The sequence below is a fragment of the Coregonus lavaretus genome (genome assembly GCF_964263955.1).
Source record: "Coregonus lavaretus genome assembly, chromosome: 1".
In the NCBI taxonomy this organism is placed as follows: domain Eukaryota; kingdom Metazoa; phylum Chordata; class Actinopteri; order Salmoniformes; family Salmonidae; genus Coregonus; species Coregonus lavaretus.
In genome coordinates, this window is record NC_139988.1 from 32,524,691 (window position 1) to 32,544,373 (window position 19,683).

Below are 19,683 nucleotides of genomic sequence, written 5' to 3' on the forward strand. Positions count from 1 at the left end.
GTGTCATAGATACCATGGCCACAGTCATAGAAACTAAACAGGCTAAACCTACAGGCCTGGGACCCAGAGACAATTAATATTGAGAATGGAGACCAAAACTGATCAACAGATCCAAGATCTTCTGTATCATGTCCACACACAGTCACAACTTTCAGTTATAAGAGGCTTGAGGATTTAGTTCCTTATAATGCTACACAATAATCCATAAGACCATCTCTATCTAATGGACCTACACTAGCCATGACATCTGTGAACCCAACCACAGAACAGCACTGGTGACTGGTGTCACCACTGCCACTGGCATGCCCCTAAAACAGACAGACAGAAAATCTGTTAATTATCCATGCTAATTAAATGAATCTGTATTCCTGTACAACAGGCCTGTCAGAGGAGAGACTGCGACACGGACCTCACAAAAGCCTCATTACTGATTAATGACTAAACTTTAGGGGGACGGCGGCTTGGATGTGACAAGCACTCACACGGGAGGGATCGAGGGAGGATGCGGAGTGTCATGGTGTGGTGGGGCCACTGAATAGCATAGCAAGATGCTACGGCAGCTCGCACAAACTGAAATACCTCTGTTAATAAGGATCTCTATCCAGCTCCTCATACTGTCAGCCTGAAATTCAATGACTGAAAACGGCAGTGCATGAATGTGCTTTACTATACCACAATGCAACTGTACATTTTAAATGATAAAGATTCTCGCCATGTCTCTCTTTTGTCTTGCTATTTCTGTCTATCCACACATTAGTTGCTCTATCCTTCCCACAGAGGACAAAAGCAGAGAGCTGAAAACACCATCATTTGCCCAATCTTCCACTCTCCAGTCATTTCCCCAATCTATCCTCCGGTCAAACAAACCACAATCACAGCCACTGCACTAGCCCATGTCTCCAAGCAGGGCTACTCAGGCCCTCACATTCAATTCTGGAGAAAAATTACACTTCGCTTTCTGATGGGAAGAAAAGCCCTACTGAAAGGGCTAAAACTTATCCTCTCCTGGCTTGACTGTGACACAAAGGAAGGAGGGACCTTGCAGCTGAATTAGGGTAGAGGCAGCCCCCGGGCACTCCAATTTAGATCATCCACTTTGTAATTCATTTTTCCAGAGTAAAAATGTCCTCTCCCCTTCTGGGATCTATCTCTTCAAGGGCTTGTTGGGAGGCATTTAACACGTGTGTTTCCAGCTCTCTGGTGGTAGGAGGTTTAGCCTGCTTGTCATCTGAAAATGAAACTGTGATACGGACTCCTACCCACTCAGAGATTAACATTACTTAGGTCAAAATATTGCTAGAATAAAATTCATGAAATATACTTTGGCAAGATATTGAATAAAAAGTTTATATGTAGATACTAGTATAATTTTGGTGGAAATGAAACCAATGAGGTAGACAGAGACTATGTCTATGACCATAAGGCTCTACAGAGGGTGGTACGCTCAGCCGAACGCACCATTGGGTGCACACTGCCTGCCCTCCAGGACACCTACAACACCAGGTGTCACAGGAAGGTCAAGAAGATCATCAAGGACCTCGGCCACCCGAGCCACAGCCTGTTCTCTCCGCTTCCGTCACTCAGATGCGGGCAGTATAGCAGCATCATGGCAAAGACTGTCAGTCTGGCCAATAGCTTCTACCCCCAGACCATCAGGCTGCTGAATAGCCACCACTAGGCAGGTCCTGCGCCCTCTGCTGCTCCCCCTATGAACATTTACCCTGCCCCGACCCCCCAATGGACATTTATCATTGTTTCAGTTGTAAATATGTATTTATTTTCACTTCTAACTTCACCTCCTGCTGCTCCCCTTATGGACATTCCCTTATGGACATTCCCTTATGGACATTCCCTTATGGACATTCCCTTATGGACATTCCCTCAAGGACATTCACTTCTCTTTTTGACCTGCGCTGTTGGAGCTCGGAGCTTAAGAATTTCACTGTACTCTGCAATTACATATGCGACCCTGTGCACGTGACTAATAAACTCATCTAATCTAATCTAATGCTATATTATATTGCCATATTAAAATCAAATTACACCTCGCAAGGACAATTACAACACAGTCAGCTAACACCACTCCATTCCAGGCCGAAAACTGTAATTAATTCAAAATCCAGTTCCACCATTCATTCCACTCCTTTCCCAGAGCTGCTGTTGGTCTAGACTCCAGACTGTAGTCTACTGGTTCCTACAGGTTCATATAGGATGGAGTAGAAGGTCTGCCTTAGAGAGCTGCCGCCCCCTCGCCTCTGACACTCCATCATTTCATTTAGACAAATATTATTAAAATCCACTTAGCTGTGCTTTGAGAGCTACACTATGGAAACTATGCAATGGGCCTCGGAAAATTGAACCTAAACATCTGCTTTGAAACTGTTTAAAAACAAGCCCTTTTCATTAATCTGTCTCACTCATCCCCTGCCTGCCAAAGAGGGTGAGTATGGGGACAGAGGAAGAGAGGGAGTTAGAGAGGGGAATAGAGAGAGAGACATGTAGCTCTTGTCCTTTAAAAAAAGAATTAACTAGCCCAAACCTTAATGTATAGAAATATGACATGCTCTTTTCCAGAACAGTATAGAGCCTGGCCTGATCATTAACCCAGAATGTCAAGTCAATCATTTCTACTCAGAATTTCTACTAAGCAATTAATTCAAGACACATCAGCAATAGTCAACCTTAAAGAGTTCAGGCTAGTCATGCCACTGAAATTAATGAGTAGCAATCAAACATGGATAAATCTGAGTGCGATCAAAACACAGTTGCTGAGAACTCTGCAGAAATCACACATTCGATAAATAAATCAATAAGTAAATGAGCGAATGAATGAAATAATGAATGAATGAGAAGAAGCAGAGAGGAGATCGGAAACTAAGGGAGTTGAAGACGTCCCCTAATGGCACACGAGCAGTCCACTGCACCACAACCACGACGTGACACAAACACACTCAGCATCCATCACATCATCATCATCATCATCAAGACATGCATTCACAGACAAACAAAATATAGCATCAGCATAGACTATACATGCATATCTAAAGAGACTGACAATAAACTGCATTGGTGGCTACAGATTCATATATTATACTACATATTTCAAAAGCCTACTCACTTTATGAGAAATTTGGCTGAAAGTATTAATTCAATTTTAAATGCCAAAAAATGCATAATAGTACGCTTATAAGCAGTGTAATGTCAGCCCCACATATAAAATAACTAAATACTTAACATAACATTCCCTGTACAGAAGTCAAATAAGAACTTACAAGATTTCATCGTTCTGGAACTCCAAGACCCCGTGTGTATCTTCAAAGTCCTCTCCACATCCGCGTGCCGTGCCCTCGACAGTCTTGTAGGGCACCATGACGACCCCACGTGCCCCCGATGTACGCAGCACCTTCACCTCCATGGTGCCCACACTCTCACTCACGTGCGCCACCGGCTCCTCGAACGTGAAGATGCCGGCGTGGTCGTCATCAAAGATGGTCACGGTTGCCGTAGCGGGCAGGCCGAGACAGGCCACCGCCTCCACGTGATTTGTCTCTGGGTTCTCTACCTCCTCCCCCTCTGCCAGCAGCACTTTGACGTTGCTCAGATGGATCAGGAAGTTCTCGTCCTCCTCAAAGATGTCATCATCGATAATACCCACGCGGATCTCTTTCTGGGTCTCGCCGGGCTTGAACACCACCACCCCCTCGGTAAACTCGTAGTCCGAGCCCGCGTTGGCTGATCCATCCTCCGTACGGAAATCAACCGACACAGTCTTGGTCAGGTCGCCGCCTCGGCGTAGCACGTTCACTGCCACTGTGCCGCAGTTCTCCAGGCACTGGTAGGAGCCAGGGTCAAAGTAGATCTTGGAGACGGGGTCGTTATCTGCCACATCGGAGCGGACCTCGTGCAAGCTGATGGCCTTGCGGGCCTGGTCGGCTGCATGCTTCTTCAGGATGTTCCCAGCGCCGGTCATGAGCCTGGTGGCCTGGCAGCGGTAGAAGGCCCTGCTCTTCTGCTGCGAACTCAATACCTGGTAGTTGGCCAGTTCAATCAGCTGCTCCACCTCCTTGTCTGGGTGCTTCTGCTTCAGCTCCTTGAGGATCTTGGCCATGTCGCGCCGGGTCTCCTCCTCATCCAGGTCCTTCACGTTCAGGTCCAACCCCAGAGGCCCGTCCAGGAAGTCCGCCGCGTGAGAGTTGAGCATCTTCCCATCCATCTCGATGTCGACTTTGGACGGGAGCGGGCGGTCGCCCTCGGTCTCAATGATCATGCCCCGCTGCTTGCCGGTACGGTAGCGCTTGTAGACGTACTTGTAGAAGAGCAGGCGTCGGTCAGCGACCCAGGCGAACAACACGCAGATGGGGAAGAAGAAGAGGGTGAGCAGGCCCTCCCATACCTGCACTATGCCAGGGGAGATGACAGCCAGGATCAGGTAGAGCCAGATGTAGGCGAAGATGCTCCAGGTGGCTGTGACGAAGAAGACGCGCAGGTGCTTGACCTTCCGGACCTCCCCGTCGGGCACCACGTACACACAGATGCCGATGATGACAAACATGTTGAAGGCGGCACTGCCCACGATGGTGCTGGGGCCCAAGGCTCCCGCATCAAAACCGTGTCCGCAAACCTCAATGACGGACAGTAGGATCTCAGGGGCACTAGAACCCAGGGCCATGAGCGTGAGGTTGGACACGGTCTCGTTCCAGATCCGCACGGTGGTGGTGGTGGTCTCTCCGTTGGGTCTCTTGATAGTGATCTCTTTCTCCTGAGATGTGATGACCTCGATGGACGCCATGAAACGGTCAGCGATGATGGATACTCCGAGAAACATGTACACCAGGGCCACGAAGTAGACTGTTGCCCGTGCCACTTTGTCCCCGAATGAGGGATTCTGAGGTTCCCAGACAGGCAGAATCACCCCTTTTTCGCATGCTGTGCCTGCTGTAGTGCACACAGTAACGTTGCTGCTGGCAGTAGGAGACACAATCTGATCCAAGTCCACGTCCGAGGACATAGCCGTCACATGTTGGAATTTGAGGAACAGGATCGCTACAACAGCCACGAACCGAAGGCCAAGGGAGAGAATGTGGAAGATCTGAAAGTGTCCCATGATTCTGGAGTGGTTCACTTCCTCTGCTTCCTAAACCTACAGAAAGGGGGGAAATGAAAGAATGGAATGACTGGAAATGAAACACAACATGCTCTCATTGTAATAATAGTGTTATAACAATGTAGTAATTCACGTTAATGATATGATAATATAATATGACCATAGTATACATTTAATATCAATTGCATATTGGTGGATAATTCCCCTGGTGAGTAGCTGTGATGCCTATAAGAGAACCAACCATATAGGGTCTGCCACTTGGTTGGAGAGAAGGGAGGAAGCAGCAGATACATTTTTATTGATTCTCTGCAGGGATAATGACTTTTCACATATTTCATATGCTTTGTAGGGAACATTATGCAGATATGTCACATGCATTGCAGTTTATGACCGATTGATTGCATCCAGAATATTTTACAAGGCTCTATAACAGGGATGGGCAACTTTGATTTGGGTGGAGGCCACAAAAAAATCTGAACTCATCATGAGGGGCCGCAATGGCTTGTCGGTCTGCTACCCACAGCCATACCAACATATGCAGTCAGAGCCAGACTTAGCCTTTTGGGGGCCCTAAGCGGGCGTTTTGTGGGTCCCCAACCTTGCGAGCAAAACATTTTAGCGGCCGCCCTCTTGACCCCGACTGAGTTCCTAAAAAAACTCAGCCTGTAGTTGCCCATCCCTGCTCTATAATGACCAGTAATATTGGTGACTATCATTCTTCTTACAGTGCAGGTCGGGGGAGGAACGGTTCCCCGACCTTTGAAATAAGAGGGAAGAGAGTAGATCTTGAGTGTGCATTGCCTGCTAAATGCGCAAAGACACCGCGGGTAAGGGAAGCATCCAGTGAAGCGGGAGTGATGCGACACTACTCACGGGGCTGGACAAGTCAGCATCATTGTAGTCAGAAAGGAAGCAGACACGCAAAGATCTAGTCAAGATTATAATAGACTGGATGCCTGATGAAGACCTAAGGGTCGAAACGTTGTTATAAATAAAATCACCTGGGAGCATGAGCAGCAGTGTGCGGCGTTTTCCTTTCTGTTTTCCAAGATTATAATAGCATATAATTGAAGTTTAAGCCATCTTTTCCATAGGCATATTTTCATAATAATGAATTATTGTTTTATATAGCTCTTTATTAAAATGAACTTAAATAAGAAATTAATAAGACAGTAGGCTAAATATGATAACTAATAATTTAGGTCTAGTTTATCAATCTTTTGAGGCTATATAATAAATCAATTATGAAGGAATGGTCACGCGGTATATAGCCTACAATTTGGTGCCGCCTTTAGTGCATCTTTACCCGGTTGAACGCCTACTATTCTTGTCAGATTTACAATAGAAAGGCTACTTGTAAATGGACGGTTATGTGATTTCTATTGTTTTACACGTTACCATCAGTTTATTACATTTGATATATTAATGACTAGGCCTACAGAACATAATTCAATAGAAAACCCCTATTTTCTAATCCACAGATTGAATCCGCATATTAGAAGTCCCAATCACCACAATGCGAGCGACCGCACAACCTGCACATTTAACCTGCATAGGCTACGTGAATGCATTTGGCGCAATGGAGTAGCGCAAATAGGTCCCGATTTGCCTTATGTAGCCTACTATTGCGGACATGAATCTATCTATGCTATGTGAATGGACGTTTTACACAACTTTCACTTGCATACCGGTATCTGGGAATGCTGCTTAGCGCAAACGACCACGTCTTTTTGTGGCAGGCAAGCGAGCAAGGAAGCGCAAAAGGAAAACCAATGCCTACAAATTGAGGTATTCTCAAAAGCTAAAATAGTCTCAATAGAAGTCTCCATCCAGGCTTTACCATTCTGATTTTAGACAGAATAGTCTACTAATCCCAGTAGAGCCGTTAAATATCAAATACCCTATACAGAATAGTATAGGATAGCCAAGACATGCGGCAACATTCGATCATCGAAGTAAGCACTCCTCAACTCCATCTATTGGGTGATCGCCTGGACTAAACTTGCTGTAAGAAGATTGTGTCACACAAATACCCAATATTGCTCTGTTAATGATAACAATAGTAACAGAATCATACCTTTTCTAAGACGCAACGGCAAGATCCACAGGCAGAATAAGTCAGCAATAGTAGTTGTTGTAGCCTAGGCTAGACGTAAAAATGCCAATAGAGAGCCGCACGAGCTGTCAGTAGTAAGTAGCCTATTACAGCTCACATTCGTTTTGGGTTAGATAGGAGATCAAGGAGAGATACCCATGTGAAGAAAAAATAGTTAAAGATTCCCATACACTGGCAGTTTTCCACGACCTGTATGAGATGATCAGATAACTGATGCTTTATCAGCAAATCTGCATATCGGAGGACAAAAAGGTGCACTGAGAGTTCTTCCTCATTCGCTCTCTCTCTCTCTCTCTCTCTCTCTCTCTCTCTCTCTCTGGCCACAGAGCTCCGCGCACAAACAGACCGAGACCGAGTCCAACCCGAGTTTAGAACAAGGGCTGCTTCGGTGGAGGCGGACAAACTCCCGGGTGCACTCTTTCCCACAGCTCTCCCGCTTGGATATTGTCCTATTCAGATTGGATTTAGAAAGAGCGGAGGGAAACGAGACTAGCAATGTGGCTGCCAACCCGCCTATCAACACCAAGACCCTCCCATTGCTCAACTATAAATACTTGTTGTAACGTTGCATGTATTGTAATTAGGCCTACATTTAAAAAAACATGGTAATTATAATGTAGCCTACTACATCATAGGCCCACACGATGTTCCTTATGTTTTGGAATAACGTAGGCCACCATAATATATTGATGCTGATCTAATGAGGGTTGCTTTGAGATGTGGTGAGTCTTGTCATGTTGGTAACTCAGCTCTGCGCTCTTTTGTTTGCCTATTATCACCTGTGAGACCTCAGAGATTTGTATAGCATAGGGCCACTCATACATTTTTTAGATGGTAAGGTCGTTTGGAATAGGTCTCTCGTCTAAATTTGTATGGTAATTGACCCTCAAAGGTATAGACAAACCTACTTAAAAATGTCACTCAAATTGATGGTTTTGCTGGTGCATAAAAGCGTGCTGTCATAGCTATACAGTTGCTTTTGATAACAAAATCTTTGTTTTCTCATAAAAATTAAAGAAATATCCTTGGAATGTTCTCCTAACATCAACTAACATGTTGTGCGCAACATCTGTAACAACCACCACAGAACATTCCCCCAAAGTTCTCATTAGGTTCCCAGGTAATGTAATAACACAATGTACCAGTGATGTTTTCCATTAAAACAAAATTGGTTCTGTGAAAGTTCCCATGACACAAAAACTGTCCAGTCCTACAGATGATTATAGAAATTTTGTATAAAACATTCCTGATGTTAAAATAATGTTCCTAGAACACATTTTGTCTGTTCTTTAAAAGGTTCCCAGTATGTTTCTTTAGGTTGTGCGAACATTGTGGGGATATGGCAAGAGACAGGTTCCCAAAACACTAAAATTGTCCAGTTGTGCTGATGTTCAGATAATGTTTGTATCAGGGAGCACAAAACATTCCATTTATGTTTCAAGAATGTTAACAGAACAGACTTTCTGAGTTCTTCAAAGGTTCCCAGAACATTTAATTAGGCTATGGGAACAGTGTGGGTACATTACAAGAGATAGGTTCACAAAATATGGTCAGTTGTGATGACATTCATCAAATGTTTAAGTTAGGTTGCACAGGACATTCATATAATGTTATGATTAATTAATGGATGAATGAATTAAATTAATTTATGGTAGGGGTTTGTACTTCACAGTATTTTACTGTAATTACTAGAGATTGGTGCAATCAGGTTGGCTGCTTGATAAAGTGTTTATGCATTACAGTATATTAATGAATATTTTGTGTTTTATATCACTTGCACTTCTAGAGGCCTTAACAAAGGCTTCCAAACTGGCAGCGACTACAGGGCAAAACAGACCAAAAGGACATGGCAAAATGCTCAACCATTTAAGGTTTAAGACTGTCTGCCACCCTAATCTATCCCCTATACATTTTAAATTGAAAGGGCACTATAAACACATAGGAGTTAAATTGGTACAGCATTCTCACTAACAGGCACAACAAATATAGCCTCTTAAAAGGCACGCCTCAAAATATGTTAATGAGCCAGAAACAACAATACCATGCACCTACTACTGGTCAAAAGGTTTTTGGCGCTCCAAAGATATGGTACGGCACTGTATTCTGTTTGGTGGAATTACAGTACCATTCGAAATACAGCAATTTTCCCACAATGCACCAGAATTTACAGTATGCTGCCTGAAAAAGTTATTTTTTACTGTTGATGATACCTAAAATTACCGTATAAATTACAGTTTTCCATTACAGTGTATGAAAAGCAGCATGCGTCATCTATAAATCATGCGTTTTATTTTGATATAGATTGGCATCTTCACATTTTCTCCCCTAAGCTACTACTTCTTTAATTGTTTAAATGTTCTCTCATTATGTATTTCAGAATTTCTCATCATATTTTTATCTTTCTTAATTGTAGTTCAGTGGACTTTACATCAAGCTCTGATAGACTAATCAAGCAACAGTGACAGAAGGGTCAAGCACCATAAGTGAACCTTGGGGTTGGAAAAGGTGTTGTTATGATGATCATAGTACTGTTTTGATATCCAGGACAAATTACATAGGGCAGTGGGTACGGATCCGACTTTTCTGGACCTTTCTTTCCCAGCACTAAAGTTCCTGAAGCTTCTGCGCATGTGTCGATCACATGTGTTTCTTTACCTCTACGCACACATTTGTGGTCTCCTACCCTTCACATTTCTCATTGTCAGTCGTGAAGGATAATTCTTCTAGTTTTACAGGTGAAAAGCCTACCTGTGTATTTTGCCTAGTGTTGCACGCTGTTGAGTTTTGGCCACATGAGTAGTGGTGTTTTTGTCTTATAGTAACTTTGTAGTATGCTATTATATTCGGTTATGTTACGTAGAATACTATGTGGTCTTGCAGACATTGATTCAGCTTTGATCAAACTTTATTAAACGAGCACCATTCGCCAGAGTAGCCTGTTCTCTAGGAGTAGAGCAGAGACTGTGCATAAAGTAGATAATAAACAGCTGCGCAGACGCATCAGGACCTTTAGAGCTAGGAAAAAAAGGTCAGGAAAAAGTCAGATCTGCAGCCACTCGGTTTACATATAGGTTAGATATAATTTGAGATGTGGCAAATGTATACAATAACTATGAACTGTATTCATACTATGACTTTTCCAATCCATGGAATGCCCACCGCCCTCACATGACATATTGAATATTTAAACAAGAGCTGGGTTGGAGAGGCCTTTGCTGCCACCTGCTGTAGTAACAGCAGAGCTGTAGGCATCCTGATAAATAAGAATACACCCTTTTCCCTTATATCCTAGCACACGGACCAAGAAGGCCATTTTCTAATGTTGAATTGTACCTTCCATGGTGAAAGATACACATTGATTTCATTGTACAGTATATCCCACCAGGGGCAAATCTGGTATTTTTAGAATTCTAGCTATATTAGATAAAATCCAGACAGGAACTATTATTTTAGCAGGCAACCTAAAATCATACATTTGATAAGATTAACAGACTTAGCAATAAAAAGGGCAAATTCAAGGAGCCTTCAAAGAGGCTTAAAAATGTAATCTCTACAAATAATTTACAGGACACATGGAGTTTACTATTCCCAACTACAAAAGACTACTGCTTTTTTTCTCAAAGTAAGAAAAGCTATTCAAGAATTGACACAAAAACAAATCTACAAAAATGCCCTCAACAATTTACTGGGTTAGTGATATCGGATCATTCTCCGGTACCATGCTTAATTACACCAACAGAAAATACACTTAGTGACAGAATATGAGGAATGAACAGAACGCATCTTCAAGACCAGAAATGTATTAAATACGTAAATAAAAAAAATTGTCAATTGCAATTGAACTCTTCCAGAAAGAATTAGACAGGACCCTAATGCAGGGCCGACTCCAGGAATAAACGGTCGCTTAGGGCCCCAGGCCACTACAGATCCCCAGACAAACAACAAAAAACATGTTTCTTGAAATAAATATTAGGAACTCAGTCGGGGTCTCAACTTACTGTTGAGAGTTAGAAGAGTTGTCACGTTCGTCGTTTAAAGGATTGGACCAAGGTGCAGCGTGGTATGCGTACATAGTCGTTTATTATATTAAACACCGACAAAATAACAAAATCCAACAGAATGTGAAGTTCAAAAGGCTAAACATCCAACAAGACAAACTGAAACAAGATCCCACAACTAAGGTAGGCAACATGGCTACCTAAGTATGACCCCCAATCAGAGACAACGATCGACAGCTGGCTCTGATTGGGAACCACACCCGGCCAACATAGATCTACACATTCTAGATCTACACATAGATATTCACACCCTGACCAAACCAACTAGAGATCTCTATGTCAAGGCGTGACAGTACCCCCCCCCCCCCCCCAAAGTTGCGGACTCCAGCCGCAAAACTGACTCATTAGGGGAGGGTCCAGGTGGGCATTTAGCCTCGGTGGCGGCGCCGTCTCCGGGCGCGACGTCAACCTTACTGTCCTCTCCTTTTCTGGCTCCTCGTTGCACACCTGGTCCGGTCTGGACCCCGGCACGATGCATCCCCTCTTAGTCCTCCCATGATGCACCAAGCCCTGTCTGGACCCTGGTGTGGGAGGCACCGACCCTGGAGAGGGGCTGACATCTGGGCCTGGACCGGCAATCCTCCCATGATGCACCAAGCCCTGTCTGGACCCTGGTGTGGGAGGCCCAGACCCTGGAGAGGGGTTGACGTCTGGTTCTGGCTCTGCAGTCCTCCCGCGATGCACCAAGTCCTGTCTGGACCCTGGTGTGGGAGAGTAGACGACCGGACCCGGACTGGGCACCGGTGGAGCAGACTACTCTGGTACTGGAGTGGAGCTGCTGCCCGGAGCTGAACTGGACCCCGGTGGAGCAGACTTCTCTGTCTCTGGACTGGAGCAGCTAACCAGAGCTGGACTAGGCACCGGTGGAGCGGACTCCTCTGGCACTGGAGTGGAGCAGCTGACCGGAGCTGGACTGGGCACCGGTGGAGCGGACTGCTCTGGCACTGGAGTGGAGCAGCTGACCGGAGCTAGACTAGGCACCGGTGGAGTGGACTGCTCTGACCCTGGGCTGGACCGTACCAGGCTGGAAACACGCACCACAGGTTTGGTGCGAGGAGCAGGCACGGGCCGTACCGGACTGGAAACACGCACCACTGGTTTGGTGCGAGGAGCAGGCCTGGGCCGTGCCGGACTGGAGACACGCACCACTGATTTGGTGCGAGGAGCAGGCACGGGCCGTACCGGACTGGAGACACGCACCACTGATTTGGTGCGAGGAGCAGGCACGGGCCGTACCGGACTGGAAACACGCACCACTGGTTTGGTGCGAGGAGCAGGCCCGGGCCGTGCCGAACTGGAGACACGCACCACTGATTTGGTGCGAGGAGCAGGCACGGGCCGTACCGGACTGGAAACACGCACCACTGGTTTGGTGTGAGGAGCAGGCACGGGCCGTGCCGGACTGGAAACATGCACCACTGGTTTGGTGCGAGGAGCAGGCACGGGCCGTGCCGGGCTGAAGACATGCACCACTGGTTTGGTGTGAGGAGCAGGCATGGGCCTTACCGGTCTGTGAAGGCGCACTGACGGCACAGTGCGTAAAGCCAGCGCATAGCCTGGTGCCTGCATGGTCACACGCTCCTCAAAGCGAGTGCAGGGAGTTGGCTCTGCTAAACCTGGCTCCGCCAGCCTCTGCTCTAAGGACTGAGCTCTCTGCTGCTGGAGGGTCATCTCCACTCTCAGCTCCTCCTGTTGTCTGGCCAGCTCCTCTCTCAGTGCAATCACTGACTCCTTCTCCCTGAGGGCCTCCTGCAGCGCCTCCTTCTGAAGGGAGATCTCCTGCTCCTTCTTCGCTATCAGCCCCCGTAAGGTGGTTGTCTCTTCTGTCAGAGTGCTAATCTGCAGGTCTTTCTGGGCCTCCTGCTGCTTAGCCATCCACCCCGTGTGCCCCCCCCAAACATTTTATTGGGGTTGCGTCTCGGGCTTCCTTCGCGGTCCTGAACTCCGATGTCGCCGTTGATCTTCTCCTGCCTGGGCCTCTTCCTTCGCTCAGGGTCCTTTACCAGCCAATATCTCCTCCCATGTCCAAAATGTGTTCCCCACCTGTGTCCAGCATGTTTGCTCCCCCTGGCCATGCTGCTTGGTCCGTTGGTGGTGGGATCTTCTGTCACGTTCGTCGTGTAAAGGATTGGACCAAGGTGCAGCGTGGTATGCGTACGTAGTCGTTTATTATATTAAACACAGACAAAATAACAATATCCAACATAACGTGAAGTTCAAAAGGCTAAACATCCAACAAGCCAAACTGAAACAATATCCCACAACTAAAAGGTAGGCAACATGGCTACCTAAGTATGATCCCCAATCAGAGACAACGATCGACAGCTGCCTCTGATTGGGAACCACATCCGGCCAACATAGATCTACACATTCTAGATCTACACATAGATATTCACACCCTGACCAAACCAACTAGAGATCTCTATGTCAGGGTGTGACAAGAGTAGAATACACAAGGTGCTGGTTAAAAATTTAGTTGTGCATCAGCAAATGTTATCTTGTTATGTCAGTCACCTCACAGTCACTCAACTAGCCATGTCAGCTAACAATTTTTAGATTGGTAAGTTAGTCCAGCCAGATATCTAAACTTGTAGTAATAATGGCTGAATACCGACCGGGCATGCAGGGCACGTGCCCAGGGACCCTGACCTCCATTTTGTTAGTCACTCTCACTCAGATATCATTATGTAACATGGCATAAGTTGTGGCAAAATGTGTAGAATTGCAGGAAATTTGTTTAAAACTGAAACACTTTCTCTCTGACCCAAGGCAAAAAGAGTGGAATTGCATGAATTTTGAAGATGTGCATGCATCAAAGGGGAAGGCCCTTTCCTGTTTCAGCATGATAATGCCCCCGTGCACAAAGCGAGGTCCATACAGAAATGGTTTGTCGAGATCGCTGTGGAAGAACTTGACTGGCATGCACAGAGCCTTTGGGATTTATTGGAACGCCGATGGCGAACCAGGTTAATCGCCAACATCAGTGCCCGACCTCACTAATACTCTTGTGGCTGAATGGAAGCAAGTCCCTGCAGCAATGTTCCAACATCTAGTGGAAAGCCTTACCAGAAGAGTGGAGGCTGTTATAGCAGCAAAGGGGGGACCAACTCCATATTAATGCCCATGATTGTGGAATGAGATGTTCGACGAGCAGGTGTCCACATACTTTTGGTAATGTAGTGTAAATGTAACGTAAAAGTTTACACGATAGGTTAGATATATAAAAAAAACTTGCAGAGAGCATATTCAACTGACAATCTCTTAGAAACTACTGGAACCAACACTTAAAAATAACTGCTATTGGCACAAGATGGAGGGAACGTTGGAACGTAACTGACGAAATTACAGTTAATTAAAATGTACGCTTAATCCAGTATAAACTAACGTATATAATATATTATACAAGAGACAACATTCACAAATTCTACAACACAACAGCAGAGTCATGTCTTAAGTGTAAAACTAACAATGACTCAATAATCCATGCCTTCTGGGAATGCTATAAAGTCCAAAAGTTATGGGCAGAGTTAAAAAGTTGGCTGTCAGAAGTATTACAATGTAAATGTACGTTTAATCTGTCTGTCTGCATATTTCAAGACATAGCATGTGAGGTTGCAGTGCGATACCTAATGGGTTGGATGATACTTTCCTCATCAATCCTCTTGAAAAAACATATACTTAAAAACTAGAAATCAACCAATCCTCCATCGTTAACACAATGGAAAGGTCAAATGCTTTATTAAATAAATGTTGAAAGTGTGTGGGAGACGGAGAGAAACAAAATGGTGCAGTTTGAGGCCATGTGGCGGAGAAGTGATGTGGGCGCTGGAGATGGGGGTGTGAGCAGGTGGGTCTGGGCAAGGTGATGTCATTGATGTTTGTGTGTGCTTGTATGCTGTCGTTTGTGTGTGTTTTGTGTTGTTTAAAAAAAAGAATAATGTAAGATGTGGCAGTGTGATAAATTAGGAGGACCTTGAGCTAAATGCGGAGAGCACATACAGTGGGGAAAAAAAGTATTTAGTCAGCCACCAATTGTGCAAGTTCTCCCACTTAAAAAGATGAGAGAGGCCTGTAATTTTCATCATAGGTACACGTCAACTATGACAGACAAAATGAGAAAAAATAATCCAGAAAATCACATTGTAGGATTTTTTATGAATTTATTTGCAAATTATGGTGGAAAATAAGTATTTGGTCAATAACAAAAGTTTCTCAATACTTTGTTATATACCCTTTGTTGGCAATGACACAGGTCAAACGTTTTCTGTAAGTCTTCACAAGGTTTTCACACACTGTTGCTGGCCCAATTTTGGCCCATTCCTCCATGCAGATCTCCTCTAGAGCAGTGATGTTTTGGGGCTGTCGCTGGGCAACACGGACTTTCAACTCCCTCCAAAGATTTTCTATGGGGTTGAGATCTGGAGACTGGCTAGGCCACTCCAGGACCTTGAAATGCTTCTTACGAAGCCACTCCTTCGTTGCCCGGGCGGTGTGTTTGGGATCATTGTCATGCTGAAAGACCCAGCCACGTTTCATCTTCAATGCCCTTGCTGATGGAAGGAGGTTTTCACTTAAAAATTCACGATACATGGCCCCATTCATTCTTTCCTTTACACGGATCAGTCGTCCTGGTCCCTTTGCAGAAAAACAGCCCCAAAGCATGATGTTTCCACCCCCATGCTTCACAGTAGGTATGGTGTTCTTTGGATGCAACTCAGAATTCTTTGTCCTCCAAACACGACGAGTTGAGTTTTTACCAAAAAGTTATATTTTGGTTTCATCTGACCATATGACATTCTCCCAATCCTCTTCTGGATCATCCAAATGCACTCTAGCACACTTCAGACGGGCCTGGACATGTACTGGCTAAAGCAGGGGGACACGTCTGGCGCAGCAGGATTTGAGTCCCTGGCGGCGTAGTGTGTTACTGATGGTAGGCTTTGTTACTTTGGTCCCAGCTCTCTGCAGGTCATGCACTAGGTCCCCCTGTGTGGTTCTGGGATTTTTGCTCACCGTTCTTGTGATCATTTTGACCCCACGGGGTGAGATCTTGCGTGGAGCCTCAGATCGAGGGAGATTATCAGTGGTCTTGCATGTCTTCCATTTCCTAATAATTGCTCCCACAGTTGATTTCTTCAAACCAAGCTGCTTACCTATTGCAGATTCAGTCTTCCCAGCCTGTTGCAGGTCTACAATTTTGTTTCTGGTGTCCTTTGACAGCTCTTTGGTCTTGGCCACAATGGAGTTTGGAGTGTGACTGTTTGAGGTTGTGGACAGGTGTCTTTTATACTGATAACAAGTTCAAACAGGTGCCATTAATACAGGTAACGAGTGGAGGACAGAGGAGCCTCTTAAAGAAGAAGTTACAGGTCTGTGAGAGCCAGAAATCTTGCTTGTTTGTAGGTGACCAAATACTTATTTTCCACCATAATTTGCAAATAAATTCATAAAAAATCCTACAATGTGATTTTCTGGATTTTGTTTTCTAAATGTGTCTGTCATAGTTGACGTGTACCTATGATGAAAATTACAGGCCTCTCTCATCTTTTTAAGTGGGAGAACCTACACAATTGGTGGCTGACTAAATACTTTTTTCCCCCACTGTATATTATACACTGAACAAAAATATAAAAGCAACATGTAAAGTGTTGGTCCCATGTTTCATGAGCTGAAATAAAAAATCCCAGAAATGTTCCATATGCTCAAAAAGCTTATTTCTGTCACATTTTGTGCACACATTTGTTTACATCCCTGTTAGTGAGCATTTCTCCTTTGCCAAGATAATCCATCAACCTGACAGGTGTGGCATATCAAGAAGCTGATTAAACAGCATGATCATTAAATAAAGGTGAAATAAAAATAAAATACAAAATTACACAGGTGCACCTTTTGCTGGGGTCAATAAAAGGCCACTTTAAAATGTGCCGTTTTGTCACACAACACAATGCCACAGATGTCTCAAGTTTTGTGGAAGCATGCAATTAGCATGCTGACTGCAGGAATGTCCACCAGAGCTGTTGCCAGATAATTGAATGTTCATTTCTCTACCATTTGATGCCTCCAACAATGTTTTAGAGAATTTGGCAGTACGTCCAACCAGCCTCACAACCGCAGACCACGTGTAGCCACGCCAGCCCAGGACCTCCACATCCGGCTTCTTCACCTGCGGGATCGTCTGAAGGGGGATGGGCAGGGTGGAGGGGTGCTGAGGAGTATTTCTGTCTGTAATAAAGCCCTTTTGTGAGGAAAAACTCATTCTGATTGGCTGGGCCTGTCTCCCAAGTGGGTGGGCCAATGCCCTCCAAGGCCCACCTATGGCTGCACCCCTGCCCAGTCATGTGAAATCCATAGATTAGGGCCTAATGAATTACTTTAGATTGACTGATTTCCTTATATGAATTGTGACTCAGTAAAATCTGAAATGTTTGCATGTTGCGTTTATATTTTTGTTCAGTATATACAGTCGTGGTCAAACGTTTTGAGAATGACACAAGTATTGGTCTTCACAAAGTTCGCTGCTTCAGTGTTTTTAGATATTTTTGTCAGATTTTACTATGGTACACTGAAGTATAATTACAAGCATTTCATAAGTGTCAAAGGCTTTTATTGAGAATTACGTTAAGTGTATGCAAAGAGTCAATATTTGCAGTGTTGACCCTTCTTTTTCAAGACTTCTGCAATCCATCCTGGCATGCTGTCAATTAACTTATGGGCCACATCCTGACTGATGGCAGCCCATTCTTGCATAATCAATGCTTGGAGTTTGTCAGAATTTGTGTGTTTTTGTTTGTCCACCCGCCTCTTGAGGATCGACCACAAGTTCTCAATGGGATTAAGGTCTGGGGAGTTTCCTGGCCATGGACCCAAAATGTTGATGTTTTGTTCCCCGAGCCACTTAGTTATCTCTTTTGCCTTATGGCAAGGTGCTCCATCATGCTGGAAAAGGCATTGGTCGTCACCAAACTGTTCTTGGATGGTTGGGATAAGTTGCTCTCGGAGGATGTGTTGGTACCATTCTTTATTCATGGCTGTGTTCTTAGGCAAACATGTGAGTGAGCCCACTCCCTTGGCTGAGAAGCAACCCCACACATGAATGGTCTCAGGATGCTTTACTGTTGGCATGACACAGGACTGATGGTAGCGCTCACCTTGTCTTCTCCGGACAAGGTGTTTTCCAGATGCCCCAAACAATCGGAAAGGGGATTCATCAGAGAAAATGACTTTACCCCAGTCCTCAGCAGTCCAATCCCTGTACCTTTTGCAGAATATCAGTCTGTCCCTGATGTTTTTCCTGGAGAGAAGTGGCTTCTTTGCTGCCCTTCTTGACACCAGGCCATCCTCCAAAAGTATTTGCCTCACTGTGCGTGCAGATGCACTCACACCTGCCTGCTGCCATTCCTGAGCAAGCTCTGCACTGGTGGTGCCCCGATCCCGCAGCTGAATCAACTTTAGGAGACGGTCCTGGCGCTTGCTGGACTTTCTTGGGCGCCCTGACGCCTTCTTCACAACAATTTAACCTCTCTCCTTGAAGTTCTTGATGATCCGATAAATGGTTGATTTAGGTGCAATCTTACTAGCAGCAATATCTTTGCCTGTGAAGCCCTTTTTGTGCAAAGCAATGATGACGGCACGTGTTTCCTTGCAGGTAACCATGGTTAACAGAGGAAGAACAATGATTTCAAGCACCACCCTCCTTTTAAAGCTTCCAATCTGTTATTCTAACTCAATCAGCATGACAGAGTGATCTCCAGCCTTGTCCTCGTCAACACTCTCACCTGTGTTAACGAGAGAATCACTGACATGATGGCAGCTGGTCCTTTTGTGGCAGGACTGAAATGTAGTGGAAATGTTTTTGGGGGATTAATTCATTTTCATGGCAAAGAAGGACTTTGCAATTAATTGCAATTCATCTGATCACTCTTCATGACATTCTGGAGTATATGCAAATTGCCATCATCAAAACTGAGGCAGCAGACTTTGTGAAAATTAGTATTTGTGTCATTCTCAAAACTTTTGACCACGACTGTGCAGTAGATTGATGAGGGAGAAAAACAATTTAATCAATTTTAGAATAAGGCTGTAACGTAACAAAATGTGGAAAAAGTGAAGGTTGTCTGAATATTTTCCAAATGCACTGTATACACTCATATACAGTTCCTTCAGAAAGTATTCACACCCCTTGACTTTTTTCACATTTTGTTGTGTTACAAAGTGGGATTAAAATTGATTTAATTGTCCTTTTTTTGTCAACAATCTACACAAAATATTAAGTAATGTCAAAGTTGAAGAATTAAAAAATACATAATAAAATGTTTCAACCTGTTAAATTGGTTGTTGATCACAGCTAGACAGCCATTTTCAAGTATTGCCATAGATTTACAAGCCAATTTAAGTCAAAACTGTAA

General features: G+C 44.7%; 2 protein-coding genes across 2 annotated transcripts in view; one reads left to right on the top strand and one right to left on the bottom strand.

The window, feature by feature from the left end:
- The window catches only part of LOC311134805 (sodium/calcium exchanger 1-like), a gene marked incomplete at both ends in the record, with an annotated part of 795,938 nt that overhangs the window by 186,261 nt on the left and 589,994 nt on the right, over positions 1-19,683 (top strand). The window lies entirely within an intron of this gene.
- LOC311134816 (sodium/calcium exchanger 1-like) lies at positions 3,269-5,104 on the bottom strand (the record flags this gene model as incomplete). Its single annotated transcript, XM_084168597.1, has 1 exon — positions 3,269-5,104. One exon carries the CDS (start codon positions 5,102-5,104, stop codon positions 3,269-3,271), a length of 1,836 nt encoding a protein of 611 aa, XP_084024723.1.